The 19,244-nt window shown below is 35.8% G+C and overlaps 2 protein-coding genes across 2 annotated transcripts; one reads left to right on the forward strand and one right to left on the reverse strand.

Annotated features, from left to right (window-relative positions):
* Positions 1-40: 40 nt before the first annotated feature.
* On the reverse strand, positions 41-5,692 carry LOC115918076 (rRNA-processing protein FCF1 homolog). Its single transcript, XM_030999582.1, has 6 exons — positions 5,567-5,692; positions 5,409-5,476; positions 3,780-4,015; positions 2,541-2,701; positions 1,283-1,377; positions 41-784 (listed from the first exon to the last, which is right to left on the reverse strand). Exons 1-6 carry the CDS (start codon positions 5,567-5,569, stop codon positions 736-738), a joined length of 612 nt encoding a protein of 203 aa, XP_030855442.1. The 5' UTR covers positions 5,570-5,692; the 3' UTR covers positions 41-735.
* A 1,323-nt stretch (positions 5,693-7,015) lies between these two features.
* Positions 7,016-18,614, forward strand: LOC580362 (RNA polymerase II-associated factor 1 homolog). Its single transcript, XM_780425.5, has 14 exons — positions 7,016-7,170; positions 8,366-8,392; positions 8,927-9,135; positions 9,632-9,707; positions 10,424-10,525; positions 10,930-10,978; positions 11,699-11,755; positions 12,106-12,174; positions 13,068-13,171; positions 13,844-13,960; positions 14,462-14,590; positions 15,567-15,666; positions 16,216-16,420; positions 17,043-18,614. The coding sequence occupies exons 1-14, from the start codon at positions 7,124-7,126 to the stop codon at positions 17,417-17,419; spliced, it is 1,668 nt and encodes a 555-aa protein (XP_785518.3). The 5' UTR covers positions 7,016-7,123; the 3' UTR covers positions 17,420-18,614.
* Positions 18,615-19,244: the final 630 nt, after the last annotated feature.

Genomic DNA, 19,244 nt, shown 5'->3' on the forward strand with positions numbered 1-19,244 from the left:
ACAAACTAATTGTCAATGGTCACATCAAAATGATTTTTTATTTTTGGATGACATGTGGTTAAAAGACTTTTCATTTTTTATCAGATTACAGGGCCCAGGCTGGGTGCAATAACTGATACATGTACCGGTACATCATTTTAATGAGGGGAAGCGAGGTGATTATTGGCAATCACTTTGACTTGAAATTTCTTGAAACTTTCCCATTATTTGTATGCAATTCAGCATTCCTATGTGTGAATCAGAGCTGAATGACACCATTTATAATGCTTCATTGCTCCAACTAGTTGTTTCATGTTTTAAAGTATTGAAAGAAGACAAATAGATCTCCTCACTAAATGTGGAAGCAGGGTGAAGCATAATCTCATGAGTTTCCTTGCAGACATCATATCGTGCAACAATATTTCTACCAAGATGATTCTCCTAACGTCAGAGCCTGATAACAAACTCCAAGAAAATGAGAGTCACACAGGAAAGTCTGTACTTGTAAAGGATTGCGATCAATTAGTCCTTTGAAGCAGAAGCCGGTTGAAGGTACATTCCACATAGTTCCTTGCAGCTGTCTTGTCGTGCACCAACATTTTTACTAAGCCGACTGAATTAGTTGTATCAGAGCTTTATAACCATCTCAAAGATAGGTCCTGATCCTTGTAAAAAGTGGTCATGGGCTGCTGTCATTGTATCAAATGTCCAGTTGAGATGTGAGTCTGGAATAAGAGACTATTTTCAATATTCTGATCATACCTTAGGAGCACCGAAGGCATCTGGCATCCTTTCAATTGTGTACCTGAAAGAAATATAAAGCAACTTGAAAGTAGACTGGGTACTAAAATTGATTCTCTAACATAACAAATTTACTATACAGTGAAAACTTGTTATAGCAAGGTCATTGAGAACAAGAAAATTAATTTCTTATATCAGGAATCTTGTTATATCAGAGCAAAGAAAAATAAGAATATAAAGAGCTGGGACTAGCAAAATCAGCTCGTTATTACACATACCTCGTTATATTAGAGCCCTTTATATTGAGGTTCCACTCTACTTGTTCATTACTCCAATCATAAAGAAAATTTCAGTGTATCTTGTTATTCATTCATCAAAATCATAGAACTTCATCTAAATGACAATGGGGTTGATCAGCAACATAAGAGGCAATTTGAAATATGACATACAATGTTTTCAAATTTACGTTTCGATTCTATTTTTCATCAGCATCTCAAGTACTTGTAATAGTGAGCTTCTACATTCAGGAAAGAAAGATGTAAAATAGAAAAAAATAACTGACCTATGTTGAGAGAGATACATGATGGGCACTCCTGGAATCTTTCGTATTCTCCTCTTCAAATCTCTGTCACAAGTTGCAACAATATAACATTTGTGCTGCATAAAGACAAATAAAGAAGAAACTGTCAACTTTGCCAATGAGAAGATTCGTTTTGTCACATGCTCATGGGAATACTTCACAAATCTACATGTAGTTATAAAGACAATTCAATATGAGAGTCAATCGATTTCAGATAAATACAAAGTGTTTTTTGCAGAAATTTCATGGGAACAATGTGGCTTTTTTAAGTTATTGCACTGCAGAACCCAATACAAATTTGGGTTTTTATGAAATGTGGAGGAAAAAAAATTGTTCTAGTTTGGAAAGTTCAAGTTCTGATTATAGAAGTTTCAAAATAAAGAGCTATTTGTACTGTGAATTCCATCTAATACATTAGACTGCATACTTACCAGCCATACTTTCAGTTGGTATACATCCTTTCCATTTTCTACAATTTATTAAGAGGTGGCTGATCCCGCACTTGCTTTTGTGTGCTAAAATCCTTCCCATAGAGATTGCACACATCCCTACACAGTCAATGAGCATTGAATGCTGGTTCAAGATTGGTCAATGTTTTTATTACCAAATTGAGATTAAAACCAATACTGCTCGTGATCCTGAAGGTGATACTCAATGAGTGAGGTTTCATATGAGAGAGCAGGTTTTTCTCCATATTTCCCAAAAGGGGCTCGACTCTGAACTCGACAAATACCTTGATCAAAACAGTGGTTTAAACATTGTTTTCATCGTAATTCAGAGATTTACCAATTACATGAAGTGAGCCCCCGATGGATAAGTTGGGCCAGCTGTAAGGAATATATCCATGCGCCTATTTTTTTCTCTAGTCCCAAGGGATCATGAGCAGTTACAGTTTAAAAATACCCTTACCCCACGCTTTGCATATCGTGCTGTGCAGCTTTTGAGCAAAAATTAAAACTCGGCTTGTACCACTTTTTTGTCCATTCTGGACAAAAATTGGATGAATATTGCCTAGATTTTTTTTTTTTTTTTGGGGGGGGGGCTGTATCTTTTGATTGAAACATCGGTGAGCCTTGAAATTTGAAATGTGTTCTACTGAGTAGTTAATTTTTCAATTATCCAACTATGATGGTGAAAAACAATCCAAAAGGGAAAATTTAAAAATCGTTCAGACACCCTATCAAAGGCACTTGAAAAGTTGATTTTAGGGGGAAAGAAACATCATTTCTACACCACTGACCTGTGTAACTCTTTGTACAATGCAGTCATCAGCATATGTCCCTGTGTGCATGCAAGGCAGTCTTTCTACCCTTGGATCTTTGGCTGTTCGTAAAGCTACATTATACTTCTTGCCCAGCTTCTCAATCTCAGCCATGACACAGTCTGTAATGCATGGTATACCTGAAAGGATCCGAAAGACAGCTCCAAGTTGATTTTTCTTTAGACTTGATAGGTATCAGGGTCTCATTCATGCCCACTCTGTAATACACATATTTCTACTTTTCAGAGTTGATACAAACCCATCTTAGATGTGATGTAAGTTTAATTTAACCATCACTTACATACAAATCAAACACAAATAACAATTGAAGGTTGAAATGTATTTCTAAAAACAAGCTTGAAAACACCATTCACTGTTTGTTTATTATGTATTTTAAAAACAAGCCAGATAATTACCCAATTTAAATCGGTTTCCTGTTGTTGTCCCCCCCCCCCCCCCCCCCCCCGATTTTCCCCTTAGTTTCTCTATTCTTCCCAATTTTCCCTATTTTTTGCAATTTTCTTACTCAAGAGGGGGGAGTGTTGTTAGATGCCATTTCCCCCCCTCCGAATCCTCTTCTTTTTTTTTTACTCAGGGGGGGGGGGGGGGGGGGGTGTGGTTGAGGGCAAACCCCCCCCCTTTTTTTTATAGTGCTAACTATCACCCCTGTAAAAAGAAAAGATCATATGTAAAATGAAACAACATCTACAATTCCATCTTGAGAAAATAAGCAATTAAAAAAAGTAAGTACTTTTTCTGACTTGCACTGTTGTACCTAAATGAAAACAGAAAATTCACAACAGATATCAATTCAGTTTTGTTCATGCTGAATCCTTAATGAAATGTTAAATTAATTGTTAAGCACCGGTATTGTATGGTTTGAATACTTCAAATACTGCCTATGGGTTATTGTACTACTTTAAAGAAATGCCTTTCTACAGGTGTTATCTTCTCCATTAAAAAAGTAAATAGAATGCTAATTATTAACCTAATTTTGAATTTTCTATACAAATTGAAACATTCAGTTTCCCTTCAATCTCTGGGACAGAATTGCAGCTTACAGTATATTGTATATAGATGAGACTTGTAAAATTTAGCAATGGGAGATAATTAGGTAAAGAATGCTGTGACATATCACTTTGCATAAGAGATCTTTTAGAATTAAAAAAAAAAGGTAGAATTCCATCACCCCTTTGATATCAAAGGAAAGGCACTTACACTTTGCATAGAGGCAATCCATCATGCCTTGCACAAGGTCTATCTTGTTCTTGATGGAGAAGTTGACAAAGTTGGTATCTACGATGACGTAGTAAGGAGGACCTAGTTGGGTGTTGTACTTGAAGAAGAGAGCTGAGGAGTACTGGGGAACTTCCCTCTCTTTCAGTTTGGATGCCATTTCTTTATCTACTTTCCATTTGGGTTTCTCCTTGGGTTTTTCTCTGTCCTTTGCTTTTCTGTAACATATCAGCAGAGAATAGGATATAGACTAGTTCACATCATCTTCATAATAACAAGAATAAATTACGAATACTACTTCTACTAGTACTACTAAATAATAATTATCATCATCTCAATAAGAGGTGGCCAGCAATCTTATTACTACCCACGCTTAACGCTTTAGCCTGGCTACCATAAGGCAGCTACCTGTCATAATCCATTATCCTGCATTACCAAAAGAGATCATTAATGAGGCGAATGGCAGCCAGTGAAAGCCAATCAGAAGGGCCAATATATTATAGGCGCCAGACATGAAAGTGAGATATGATAAACATTGTGCATGCGCTAACTTCCGTTAAGTAAATTTAAATGCAAGCTAATTAATTGTCCGCGATTTGTATTAAGACTGTGCACAACAGTGTAATGAGGTACCCGAGTACACTCCCAGGCTTACAAGCGAATACTCGAATATTCGGACGTCATGTTTTTTTTATAATTTTTGTTTTTGTTGTTGAATTTTTTTTAATTTTTTTTTTTTTTTTGCCACCCCCATACCTTTGGAGCAGTATCCCAGTTCTGTCGCCGAAAACGCATGCAATTTTACCTCGAGTTGCAGTTGAAAGCACCGATTTAATAACAATAATAACAGTAAACAATGCTGTTTTAAAAACCAAAGATGGCAGAATAATCCATTTTCCTACAAGTCCAAACAGAAATCCAGACATTTGGTCCCAGTTTCTGAGTGGTGAGTTTGACAGTGCTTGAGTTGGGAAACATTTTTAACGACGGCATGAGTAAGCGTCGGCCTGGACAGATTTTTTTTTTTTTTTTTTGGCGGCCGAATATTCGGGTACGAGAGTAGTTGTCAACCGTGCGGGTACTCGAGCATTCGACTACACGTCGCAGCTCTAATTTGTATTACAGTACAGGTTAACGAAAAATATTTATATTATATCCTTGCCTCGTTTATCATCAATCCTTATTCTCGGACCAGCACCCCTACCCTTACCACTCAGTGTTATTCAGGGTACGCATATGCATGTTCCCTCCCTTTGAAAACACTCCCCTAAGTCCGGTGTGACTGTTAAGTCAATACGGGCCGATGTTTGTGTGTATTAGTACGAGCCGGACACAGACTTTGTAATTGTAGCGTGAAAAGTACCCTTTAATATTATGGATTTTGGGAACATAATTGCAGTCCCTACGTCCCGGAGTGGGGGGGGGGGGGGCGGGGCGGGGCGGGGCTGGACCCCTACTGGCTAGGAACATCAATGCGGAACTGTTAAACTCTGTACACAGGACATGGGAAGCAAACTGTTGTGCATGTGCAAGGGTTTGTGTCTGAAAACTAGCTTTACATATTTTTCAATACGTGGGAACATAATATAATAATTCTGAAATTGAACTCACATTCTCGAATCTTTCAGAGATATCATGCGCTTCATGGTAGCAACCTTCTTTGTTCTTTTATCCTTCCCCTGAAAGATATAAATAGAAAAAAGGTTTAATGAAAGGAAATACGTTAATAACATATCAAAAAGAGTAATTGACACTTGTTTTTTTCTTACCATGCTGATTTAATGTAGATATAATTGCGCATATGCAATGGTGCATCCGTCGCTGATCTGTATTTCTGTACACAGATCAGTGTGCATGGTGCGGTGCACGCGCTCACATATTTCATTATCACGCTATTATATCCTCTAAAACTGAACGTTGTTAGTACGGTGTCTTTAATGAGTACCTTTCCTTCTCTGAAGTTCTTGCTCTATTTTTCTTTTCAATTTCCTTTCGATATTTATATTTTTTCATCTCCTAATCTTTTCCTTTTCTTTTCTAAACGTGGATTTTTTTTTCCATGTATTTTTTAATATTTTTATTTATTTGTTATTATTATTATTTTTTATTTTTTAATAAAACAAAAAAAATCTTGGGGGGGGGGGGGGGGGGAGGGGGAGGCTGCAGCTCCTAAGCCCAAATCTATCTTGCTCACATTGATCAAAATGTTGATTTATCTAGGCCTATAAATGTCATGTTCTCCTTGCTTCTAATAATTGACACTTGTTTTTTTAATATTGCCCCTATGCACTTCACGCTCCCTACTATACTGCCCACCTTCAACTGTTGCCTGGACCTCGCACCAAGACACGCTACGGAGACCGCTCATTCACAGTTATTGCCCCCAAGTTATGAACGAGAAGCCCCTTCATTAGAATTATTTAAGTCTCTCCTGAAAACCCACCTCTTTTCAAACTGTGTAGCGATCCCCCTCCCCAAGTTAATTGTATTGAGTGTAATTATAATACCTTGCAGTTTAATGATATTGTTATTTTTATTGCATGTTGTATGATATGTATTTTGATATGCATATATAAATTGTTATATCGAATATAATAACTATGAATTTAATCTGTATTTGAATATTTCACTAGGTATATTATAATTATAAGTCCATATCTGGATTATCTGTAATATCAATTTTTTTTTGCCGTTGTCCTTATTTTTTGTAATGTCATATTCTTATTTGCCCTACTTGCAATTCAATATTTTTAACATGTTTCTGTAGTATCTCTCACTCTTCCTTCCTTTTCCTTTCTTCTTTTTCTTAATTGTTGTTGTTGTTGTTGGTAAATGTTTAGTGGCGTTCATTCAGTAATGAATATATACGCCATAAATATCTTCAATTTTATAAGAAAATCAGTTATAGTCTTCATAAGAAAACTGAGAATAAAGATTTGTAATGAAATAATTAATTAATAATTTTTCTTAATTGCGCTTAAAAACATTGCTTTATAAATATAATATATTATTATTATTATTTCTATCTTAGAAATGACTACTTTGATTCTGCGTCTACATTAAAGACGATATCATAGAGCATTTTTTTTGTTGCCAATTATCATGAGAAAAAAATTTGAAAACAAACCATGAAGTCCTTCAACATGTTCAAAGATCATTTTGATTTTAAAAACAGCGAGTACAATTTTTTGTTTGCTTACTTGAAGACATCACTCATTATATTGCTGCGCATTGTTGGTGGTCGGCTAACTAAATTCGCATCGACAATAATTCTTGAGACCGAGGCTTCAAATTGAATGACAGAGAACATATTTTTATAAAACGAAATGCCTCCTACAATTCAGAGTGGGGAAAGAAAGGATCGAGAAAGGAAGTGAGTACATTTATGATCATGAATATATTTGGCCTTCTCATGAAATATGATGACAGGGTGACGGGTCGTATTCGACTTCGAGTGCACAGCACAGCTGCACAGCCGACAGCACAGCGGCGGCGTTCACAGCACACTGACTGCACAGCAGCTCAGCTCTGTGACACTGACACACATTTGCCTATATGGGCATGATGGTGATGGGGAGGTGGAATTCCCCATCCCATGCATAGCCAGGCTGTAGAGGATCGTCCTCATAAATGAGGATATCCTCGTGAACGTGGATAAATCGAACCCTAAAAAATAAGGACCGTCCATATTTTTCGCGGAGGTTATTTCTTTGGCGCTCTGCAGGTTTCGGTTTCCCGTTCCGTGCGTTGGCTATGCGAAAAAACGGATTTGGCGTAGGTCTAGTCTAGATCTAATAAAATACCCCTAGTTCACTGTCTATCGCTCATTCAATGTAAAAGTCAATGTGAAAAACATCAAGAAAAGCTTCTCGGAATCCATTTTTTGCATCGCCATTGCGCAGATCGGAAATAAGAATCATCCGCCAAAATGCGAAATGATTCTTATTTTTTTGCGGACACATCTATCCGCGTTTAAAAAAAGATAATTTTTTGGAAAACAATTTAAATTGAGACTGTATTAACGGTAGATATTCACTTGAATGGTCACATTATTTTCTCCCATTTTTGTACATCATTTTGCTCATTTTTTTGTTCATTGTTTGTTGCATAACTTCGCCACGGTCTATATTATGACAGTGGTTGACCCCTCGTTTTGAAGTATTTTTAAAACACTTCCAGACTAAAAAAAAAATTAATATCGTTCAGTCATTTATAACATATTTCAACAATTTCATGAAACTGCCTTCCCTGAGTCTTTACTCTTGACTCTTGTCTTATACACTAAATCAAATGAAATTAAAAATAGGTCAGCATTTTGTTATGAAAATTGCATGTTTTTAGCTCATTATCCTCAGAATCATTTGGAAGAGCTATCATTACGGTAACACATTTCCTCATTTCTGGTTCAATTATTGACCGATTTCAAATTTGTTGGGGTATGAGTAGAAAGAAGAGCCCACTAGCGAACTCCAAAGTTTGATTGTGAAAGTGTAAGTGTAATGCATTTTTCTAGTCTAAATGCAAAACGTGTTTAATGTTTCCCATCTTATTTCTATTGTTCTCTACAGATCCCGATCATCAACAGGCCCAGCAAGGTAAATGAATCATCCTGTATTTATCTCGAGTATTTACTTCAAAATTATATTAAGAGAAAAGAAGAAATAAATACTTCAATACGAAAAACTAGTTAATGCTAAATGAAAGTGGTAATTGTTTCTCATGTAGCCAATACCCATGGGCTCCAAAGCCTCCCAGTAGAAGTCAAGAAATAGATGAGCTACATTTATGGTGCTCATAGCGTCATTATTCAGCAAAACTGCAAAATCTTAGTATTATTCAATGTTTATCTAGAGTGAATGATATGTTGTGAAAGCAAATTCATGTCATACCATGGCGTAAAACCATATTCTCCAAAAGGTGACCAGGCATTTGATTTACATTACAAGGCAGGTCCGGATGTCATACTCAAAATCTGTGTATTTCCACTTTTGGGAGATACTAAAGTTTTAAAATAAAATTTAGAGTAGTCATTAGTTGTCATACTCTACATGTATTGTTATCACTATCAGTTGAATCTGTATATGGAGACTTTCCAAGCAGTAGATTTTTCTGAATCTCTTTCAATCAAGGTCTGATATTGTTTGTCGAGTCAAGTATGCCAACTCGCTTCCAGACATCCCGTTCGATCCCAAGTTCATCACCTACCCTTTTGAGGCCAATCGCTTTGTCCAGTACAATGCCACATCACTGGAGAGGAACTACAAGCATGAGCTGTTGGCTGAGCATGACCTGGGGGTAACCATCGACCTCATCAACCCCGACACCTACAGAATACCTGGTAAGCTTTGGTTTGAATTGGGTCTCACCTATTCCGCAAATAATTGTATAATGTTTGAGGAAATTTAGTGTATGTGACAGTTTATCATTTCGTTTTTGAAAATAACAATTGTTATATATCAATATATATTATATTTGCTTATTTATGATTCATGGTCAGAAAAATACTTATTGTACTTTATCATTATTGTTATCCAAAAACTGTGTATTTACATGAATGCAGAAGAAAATCAAATCAAATCAAAATCAAATCAAAGTGTATAACCAGAAAATTCAGTGTGCATTAAATGTTTGCAATGTTTAAAGGTGAATAAGTTAATGATGTAACATTTATTTTGTAGAAATTGAATCATTTGTAAAGTGAATCCTGTGTTTCCTGCATAAGCCCTCTAAGGGTGGAATCAAGTGCATATATATAAACCAGTAAATATATATTTAACTAATGTACAAGTAGTTGTTGACATTGCATATCAACCCTAATTTTTTTGTCATTGTAGAGGAACATGTAGAATTGGACCCGGCAGATGAGAAATTACTTGAGGAGGAGATTGCGACACCAGGGGATTCTAAGAGGTGAGTTATTTATTTATGTATCGTTTCCTCACATACAATAACTTGTGAGAAATTATCAGTTTTCAAAACATGTTCGTAGTGTTTGCATATATATGGTTTGAATTGCTTGGAGCAAGCAATGGTTGAGTAGATAACATTTATCGCTAGTAGATGGTATAACTTGAAAACAAATACATTATTTTTATATCAGAATTCTGAATATGTACCCCTCCTATTATGGCAAGGTGGGTTATTGGTAGGGAACATTTCTCTACTATGCTAGAAATCTCTTCTTTTATTGAGCATGGTTGAATTAAAGAATTCATTTATGTCTGTTTATAGACCTTTAATGAAGAGGAAGAGTGCAGGTTATATGCCTTTGACCTCTTTTTTTGTCTTTTGGCCTGAGAAAATGAAATGAAATAGAGAATGATATATAACAATGAGCACTACCAGGTGGTGGTACAAATGTATAGAAGATAATGTATGTATTTGTTAGGTATTTGTCTATGATACCAAGGTTTATGTTGATTTTATATTATATTATGGACAAGGACAATAAATCAATTCAATTCAATAATTCTACTTGTCAAACCAAAGAATTTACATGCAGGGGATATTGCTCATTTTAACAATTTGATATAGCTGCAAAACTTCGTACGAAACAAGAATAATTGCTCAATTTTGTTAAAGGAAGAAATATAACATCCTGTATAAATACCTCTGTTTGCTTGCAGATCTCGACAACATTCCAAGACTGTTTCGTGGCTGAGGAAGACAGAGTACATCTCCAGTGAATACAACAGATCACAACACAGCAAAGACAAAATAGAAACGAAGTAAGTTCGAAAAATATCAGTATACATTTATTTTGTATGTGTACTATCGTAATTATTATATATTTGTTTTAATCAATCTTTTTTCTAGAATGTGTTTTTATGTTTGTTGAGAAAAACAGTAAAGTAATTTTTTTTTTTTTTGGGGGGGGGGGGGGCTTCAGCTTTAAGTCCCATCAGATGGACTTGTATGAACAAAGCAAAGGGCATTATTACCAAGACATGTTTATAAACTCTGGAGTTCCTGTTACAAGACCACTGCGCTGCCATCGAGCCGTCAGTTATGTTTAGATACTTCACTGAGTTCAACATCAATTGGCATGACAACAAAAATAGCAGAGAGATAAAACCCATTTGGTATGAAATGTGTGTTGACACTGTCTACTTTTGTCCCTATCTCTACACAGAGTCGGTCATCATCTCAAGAAACAATTCACTGAAGAGAATCTTTACAAGGTAAAGTCAATTTTTTCTGTACACAATACCTCATTATATCAGACAGGAGCCCTGCTTTTCCAATGTTGTTGCTGTCATACAAGGGTAGATGTGTGCTAGTGCAAGGCTCCACTAACTTCTTTTGAAAGGGGTTCGGATTGAACTGTTTTCAATCTGTATGCATGAGCCTTATGTAAAAATGTCCACATCTTGAGGGTCTAGACTTAGATTTTGGGCGCCCATGTGTCCCAGGCCCATGTTAGTGTCAAGCTCTGGCTAGTGTCTTAATATTTCTAAGAGAATTCTATTTTGATGAGCTTCCAGTGAGATTTCTTACAAATGAAATGAACAGAAGCTAGACCCTAATAATCTTTCCATCATGATAATTGTGTTTTGTCAAATACAATGTAAAATCTGTTGTGCAACGTATGAATTCAAATCATAGTTTTAATGTTAACAATTTTGATTTATACAATTCATGAGATTGAATGTATGTATGTTTATAATTCTCTATATTTTATACAACTTAACTCATACAGAAGCTTATCATTCAAACTGTCCTATTTTCTTGATTGTAAAGTCTCTTTTGAATCTTTTAGTTTTCAAATACCTTTATAAATAGTAGTGTGTATTTTTTTAAATGATTCAAATGCACTATATATTGCAATTCTATTTGTATCAAATGCCTTTGATTTAGAAGTTTTTTTTTATCAACAAGATGTTCTTACTTCTTTTAAACAGGACCGCAGCAACCAGATTAGTGCAATCCAGAAAACATTTGAAGATGCTAAGAAACCAGTAAGTATTTTTAGCGTTGTAAGTTTAAAATTCCTTTGAAAAATCATGGAGGGAAAAAAATATTACAATGTAAAGTTTTGGAAAGTAAAATATGTAGAGATTCAAACTATCTTGTATAGGTAGCTCTGAATTCTGTTCTTATTGTATGAGTATATGTTTGGTGCATTTGTGGATGCATTTGATTGAAGAGAAAGCTGGTATTTTAGTCATTGAAATGAAAGCCAGTGCTCAGCCTGTGTGAAGACAAATTTTTCCATTTATATGTGATGATAGTGTTTACGCAACTTAGTTTTCTCAAACATCCCTTCTGCTCATTATTGATTATCTTTTCTTGTCCTATCTCTCATTAGATCGAAACCCACTACAGCAAGCCTCATGTCACTCCAGTTGAGATCTTGCCTGTCTTCCCCGACTTTGAGGTAAGAATTGAAATCATAAGATATTTGCTAATCATCTTTGTAGAAGATTTGAGATGTATTCAGAGTATGTTTGAAGATGATGGTTTAGTCATTTAATAATTACAGTGCTTATATAGCGCCTAACACTTACTTTGTCAGAAGTCTCTAAGCGCTCTACAATAATGCAGCATAATTACCCTGGCTTTAGCAGTGCAGCTGTTATGCGCGCTGCATTTTAAGGAATAAATTCCTACCAGGTACCCATTTACTTCACCTGGGTGGAGTGTGGCAAATGTAGATCAATGTCTTGCCAAAGGACATTATTGCAGCGGCGGGACTTGAACCGCGGACCTTGTGATCGACAGTCCGGCGACGTATCCACTCAACCACAACACCTCTACACCATGTACATTTACATGTGCTGTATGTTTTACATCATGCATCACAGTAGTCTTTTCAGAATAGTAGAATGAAAGGGTGCATTTCTTTTCACAATATGATTAAAATGGCAATGATTGTACCTTCTACATACACCTTGAGTTAATTTCTTTTTTAATGTAACACATGATATTACAGGATTGGTTGGTTGATGAAATGGATGCGAAATCAATTAAAATTACACAGTTCAAATAAGCTACCTTCTAGAACTAAAAACATTGATTCTTTAAATCTATTATTTCTTACAATCATTTTACCATTAATTTTGCCCGAAATGTGTGAGTAGTTTAAACTTGTTGAGGTTGATATTGATTTGAAATTCCACTCTGTATTTCGAATGATCATTATCCTTGCGTATAGACCTGGATTCACGCATGTGCTCAAGTCATCTTTGATTCTGTTAATAAGCGTGTTGAGGTTAATATTGATAAGAATTTCCACTCTGTATTTCGAATGATCATTATCCTTGCGTATAGACCTGGATTCACCCCTGTGCTCAAGTCATCTTTGATTCTGATCCTGCTTTAAGAGATAAATCATCACATCAACAGCTGGAGGAGATGTCACAGGCTATGATCAGGTGGGTGTGTGTGTGGTGCAGCTTGCGTTTATGTTGTGTACAGTCAAACCTGTGCATTTGATTGATTAATTAATTAATTCATTCAAATATATTCTATCTCATATCAATTGTTTGAACAATAAAGAACATACATGTAGTTGACAAAGAAAGTTCAAAATCATGAAATGAAACAAGAACGTACTGGAAAGTATAGCTTGTTATTGTAGGTTTCCAATAATAAATATAATATGAACATTGTTTTCATAAATCATTTTAAAGCTGTTGCACAAGTTCAGTAAGTTCAGATTTCAATGGGAAATACTGTTTAAGGTAAATGAAGAGGTCCTTGGTGCGGGTTTGTACAATTTGTACAATTTTAAAGATTTGTTTTGTGCATGGTTTTGGTGCTATTAGGAGTTGATGATTGTCAGACACTGTCATTTCATAGTAGTGGGATGAGCAGCCATTTGATCGCTTCAAAATGTATGTTAGCTTTTGTGCTTATGAAGTGCAAATTATTGTATCATTAACAGGTTTTTGGCTCTCTGTATCCTAAACAGAGTGGTGGAAAACATGTTCTAATCTTGAAAACACAAATGAAAGAGGAACGCTGAATGTCATGTATCTTCTATTACTTCTTACAAAACCACTTCATTCAATGTTACTATCTTTGCTGTTTTTATTTTTATTTAGGGGTATGGTTGATGAGAGTGAGGAGCAGTTTGTTGGTTACTTCTTGCCAACGGAAGAGACCTGTAGAAAGAGAAAGAGGGACTTTGAGGAAGACATTGACTACGTGGAAGGAGAAGAGTAAGTCTTCTTTTCTTTTTTTTCCTCTTTTTATTGGAAACCACTTCCATACTTATCCCTATGCTTTCCTGCAAAGTTTACCCAAATATTTATCATCTCATTCATTTGATTTAATTAGTTTGATATATTATATCTATAAATATATAGTTTTTAGCCTAGCAAGTAATTTACAATTAACAGCATCATATATTCATGGAATTATCCAGTATCACTGCTTAAATTAGATGTTTAAGCATCAGGTACTAATGAGGCACTCAAATGATAATGTCATCAGTACAGATTGAAGAAATTTCCCTTCTTCAACAAGATGTGGCACATATTCTATATCATAATATGGCAGGCATTTGTGAAAAACCCACCCGTTTACAAATTTGGGCTGGTAATCTGTTCTTAGTTTAAATAGATGGAAGTCTCACAGGACAAAGACATCTCTCAAGTATACATGACTTTTGCTTTTTATGCTCTCTCTGATATTTTTGTAACAATGTTTTTTTATAACAGATATGAATACAAGCTGACGAGAGAGTACAACTGGAACGTGAAGAACAAAGCAAGCAGAGGCTACGAGGAGAACTACTTCTTTGTCTTCAGGAAAGGCAAGGGTGTGTTCTACAATGAACTGGAAACAAGGTGAGAAATAGAATGGTGCTCAGACACATGCTGGGGTGACAATTGCTCCAGGACCCTGTTTCACAAAACGTGTTATCAGTAACAAGTGCTACAATTCTATGACAAATTAGCTCTCAGCCAATCAGATGGAATGGTTTTAGTAGCTTATAACAGATCTTGTAACTTGTTATAGGTAATAAGTTTTATGAAAAAAGGGCCCTGTTCATCAAAGATTCAGGTTTAGGGTAGCATATGGGCTTAAGGCTAGGGTTCGGTGTAGAGTTGGGTCCAGTGAAGAGAATTCAGGTAGTTTAGGATGTTGACCGTGATGCGATTGTCACAGGGGCATGTGTTGTAGACCCATAGTACCTACTGCATCATAATCAATGACAACTTATAACTACAAACAGATATTTACCAACAATTTTTGTTGTTGTTGTTTGATACTGTATTTGGGGATTGGATGTGATTTATTTCCTATATGTATGTGGCAACATGATTACAGTAGGTCAAAGTGAAAACAGTTGTGACGTTATGTGACTTTAAACTAAATCTATTTGTCAAATCAATAGTACCTATAATAGAATAAGATACTCCAAGAATATTAATTGAATAGCGTATGTGGTTGGATATTACTTGGATCTGTACTTTATTGATGAATATGTGTCAATAAGTGCTTCATATGATTATTAAATGGGTCTGGAAATATATCTGACCATTTGTGTGTATATATACCCGGAAGAAGGAAATATATTAATCCTCAACCCTAGATGGAATACACAGGAGGCATGTGTTATTGCCCATATATACTTGACCATATATATATATATATATATATATGGGCAAGTCCAAGGTCCTGACCACATCAAAGAGAGCTTGGATCAAACCAAATATGATGTTGAATGATTGATGTCAATATGTCCATAATACTATTATACTTGGTTATGCTATGAGGATGATGTTGACCTGTTCTGGTGTATTTCTGTACTATTTCCAGGGTGCGGCTCAGTAAAAGGAGGGTCAAAGATGCCCCCTCAAGCAACTCGCTCCTGGTGGTCAAACACAGAGAACTGTTTGACCAAGAGTCGGCTATGCAGGTCAGTTTCTTTATCGTTATGCTTATGAGGGAAATGGAGATAATGTTGAGCTTGTTTGAGTGACAGGAGCCTGTCCCCAAGACCCTTACTATGCCAAGACAATGAGATCATGCTTTTGAATGAATTTTTCTGTGAATTTGTGTTATTTACACTTTGTTCCAAATTTACAGAGTAAAGCTGATCTTGGATTTCAAGATATTTGATTTAGGAAAATAGTGTAGCCAGAATTGGGTAAAGAGAAGAATGTCATACATTATACATGGCGTCATATTATCTTATTTGTAAAGTTATTCTGATTTTGCCCAAAAGAAGGTTTCCAATATATGTTTGACAAATTTTTAATCCGATTTTGTATAAATGCACCATTTTCAGACTTTTTAACAAGTACATTATCTTTACCTTCACTACTTGGATGCATGTCTTCTACTCTGTGAAAGCTCAATCACACAAAAGTGGTAACAATATTCACTGTTGTGTGGGTAGGTAATCATGTCTGAGGGTTTTGTCATCAATGAACTTTATTCTAATTTGATCTTTTTCTTATATCAGGATATGCGCATGAACCAGCTGGAGAACGTTGTCCAAGAAGAAGAGGAAGAAGAGGAGGAGGAGGTCGAGATGGAGGTAACGGAAGGAGGAGAAGGAGAAGAGCAGGAGGAAGGAGAAGAAGGAGCAGAAGGAGTAGAAGGAGAAAGTCAAGAGGAGGAAGAGGATGGAGAAGAAAAGGAAACTGAAACAGAACAACAAGATTCAGGTTAGTTTTATGTAACCGTTTAAGTTGACCACCTGAAAACATTGTAACTATGTAAAAAAAAAAAAAGGGGGGGGGGGGTTATACCATTTGCTTTAAATTTTAATTCATCAAGTACTCAGCTATTCTCATTCCACTTTGCCTGTACCCAGTCTATGTAGTATCCAGTTGGTCTGGTATAATTTTGCCTTCAGTAGTCCAACTTCCATTTTAATAGTCTAATGATTATAGATGACCAATTAGGCTCTTGTCATTTTGTATTCTGTATACTTTGGTCTAAAATTCCAGGTCCTGTAGAGGAAAAATATGTTTATTAGATCAAGTTTAAATGAGAATGAAAGGGGCATATAAGATAAATTTGGAATTGAATGGCTATTAGTCCATATGGACAAAGCAAAACTGATGTGGACAAAGCCAAACATTAGACCATATGGAAAGTAGATGTAATTTAGTGTAGATGGAGTACAATAAGATAGATTGGGTGTTTGGAAAATTAGAATTGGACCAAATGGCAATTTACCACTTGCACAGAAAAATGAAGTACATTAAATATACTGTTTTGGACAGTGTTGAGTAAATTTTCTAATTATGGCACTTTTGGTTCCCATTCTTTTTTTTGTATCAGATGCTGAACAAGTGGAGGAAGCTGGCAGTGGAGAGGAAGAAGAGCAAGAGGCAGAGGAGGAAGGAGAGGAGATGGTGGAAGTAGAGGAAGAAGAAGGAGAAGAACAGATGGCCAGCGGGAGCGAACAAGAGGCAGCTAGCGGAGAGGAGGAGGAGGAGGAAGAGCAGGTGGAGAGAGAAGAAGGAGAGGAAGAGGAAGAAGAGGAGGAGGAAGATGAGGATAGAGGGAAGAGGGAAGTTCGAGATGAGGAAGAGATCTTTGGTGATAGTGATAGTGAGGAAGAACAGGCAGGAGAAGAGGAGGAAGAAGAAGAACAGCAGCAAGAGAGTGAGGTAGAGTCACCGGTAGCGTCGCCGGTAGCCAGTGACAGCGATTAAAACCCCAAAATCACTCTTAAAAACTCTTCAGTCATGCCATCCCAGCAGAGAAAATTTTCTGTTAACGCTCTCACAAAATTAATTGCGTACAATAATTGTATCCATTGACCATAGTCGCATTTCTAGTTTTCTGAGAGACACGCCTAATTACATTGGGAAAAATATGTCCAAACAATAATATAATTTGTAAAATTTGGGTCTCTAATTCAAGCCTCGTAGTCTATTCAGGTAATGCTGCAGAAGAGCTTGTAATGTTTCTAATAGCTGCGTGCAGTGTCAGTGTTTAAAAGGAAACCATCACGTGTTGCAAATTGTAGAGTAAGTGCCCTGTGATATAATGCCCCAATCTTCAGTATTGAAATTTTATTCATTGCCAAGAGAGGAGAGTCGTTCATCCCTTTTATCTCATTTATCTCATTTTCAAAACATATTTACATCGCCATTTCAGAGCTGAGAACCATTTTTTGTTGTGCCAGTACACACCAGTGAAAATGATAACTGAAGTTGATTAGACTTCATATTTAGGTCAAAGGTCATCGAGGTAAATGTAAAGACTTGCAGCATTACGATACATATAAAAAATAGTTTCATTAAAAGAAACCTTTGTACTTGGTTGTAATATTGTAGAAAGATAACATTTACGAGACTTATTTTATCCCTAAGGTCATGGTCATGTCTTTGAACCTGTTGCCTTTCAATATCTCTGGAAGTGCGAAAATGTACTACAGTATTGTACAAACTTATGTACACTATGATGTGATGATGAAATTATGTTTTAGGTTTGTGATATTCAAAATTTGGAATTGCTCATTGTGATTAATGGTATGATGTGATAATCATGATCATTCTGATGTAGTGAGACAATTTTACATCTAAGCAACAGTTAAAACTGGATAGTCAAAACATATACTCCAAATGTACAGTGTGAAAACAGATAAATACAGTTATGTATGATTCAGGTTTTAATATCGTAGGATTGAATGGTCAGAGTGTGAAGGTTTCTATTGGTCATCAAGATAGTCATTGGCAGTGAAGTGTATGATGGATCCCTCTAGTTTTTTATTTGATTTTCTTTGTTCCTTGTAATTTCCTGTTCTGAAAGAAGACCGTTGAGAATTCATTTATCATACAGTACTGTTAAAGAGTCAAGGCTATGATGCTATGAAATTAGAAAATGCCCATGCCATTAATTCGGGAAAAAATTAACAGAGTTGAACATAGAATATTCCTTCCTTTAGCTTCATTATCTTTGCACAAATCTGTATTTTACTTTAATGCAACGTATTTGAAATAGCAATGAGTGCCAATTTGTCAAATGTATTACTACCCACTAGTCCTTTTTTATAACTTTTCCATTGCTGAATTATCCACATTGGTCATAGGTTGCACTCCAGACCTTCCTTCTGAAAACTTCACTGTTCCTTGTACATCATTTTAAGTTGCATTCTAGTAAAAGGTGTATAATACATGTACATGTATTACACATTTTGTTTGCTGTTGGGACCAGATTGTGCCCCCTGGGACGAAATCAAGCTGTGGGGAAGAGAATATTGTCAGCTGTAGGTTTATAATGTTTGTAAATATTGTAAATATGCAATTAAAATCATGTTACATTTGTAAATTATACATTTGTGTACGATTGTGTCATTTCTTTTTGAAGATTTCTGTATCTCCTTTAATACTGTAGGTTCACTGGCAAATGCATCTCACAATTCTAGTTGTGAAAGTACATGAGGTCAAATGAGGGGAAGGTATATTTGGAAGTAAAGGGCAAATCTGGCCCATTTGTCAAGTTGAATTGAATAAATAGAGAAAAATGAAAACA

Source organism: Strongylocentrotus purpuratus, unplaced genomic scaffold, assembly GCF_000002235.5.
Source record: "Strongylocentrotus purpuratus isolate Spur 01 unplaced genomic scaffold, Spur_5.0 spur5_scaffold_5, whole genome shotgun sequence".
Classification (NCBI taxonomy): domain Eukaryota; kingdom Metazoa; phylum Echinodermata; class Echinoidea; order Camarodonta; family Strongylocentrotidae; genus Strongylocentrotus; species Strongylocentrotus purpuratus.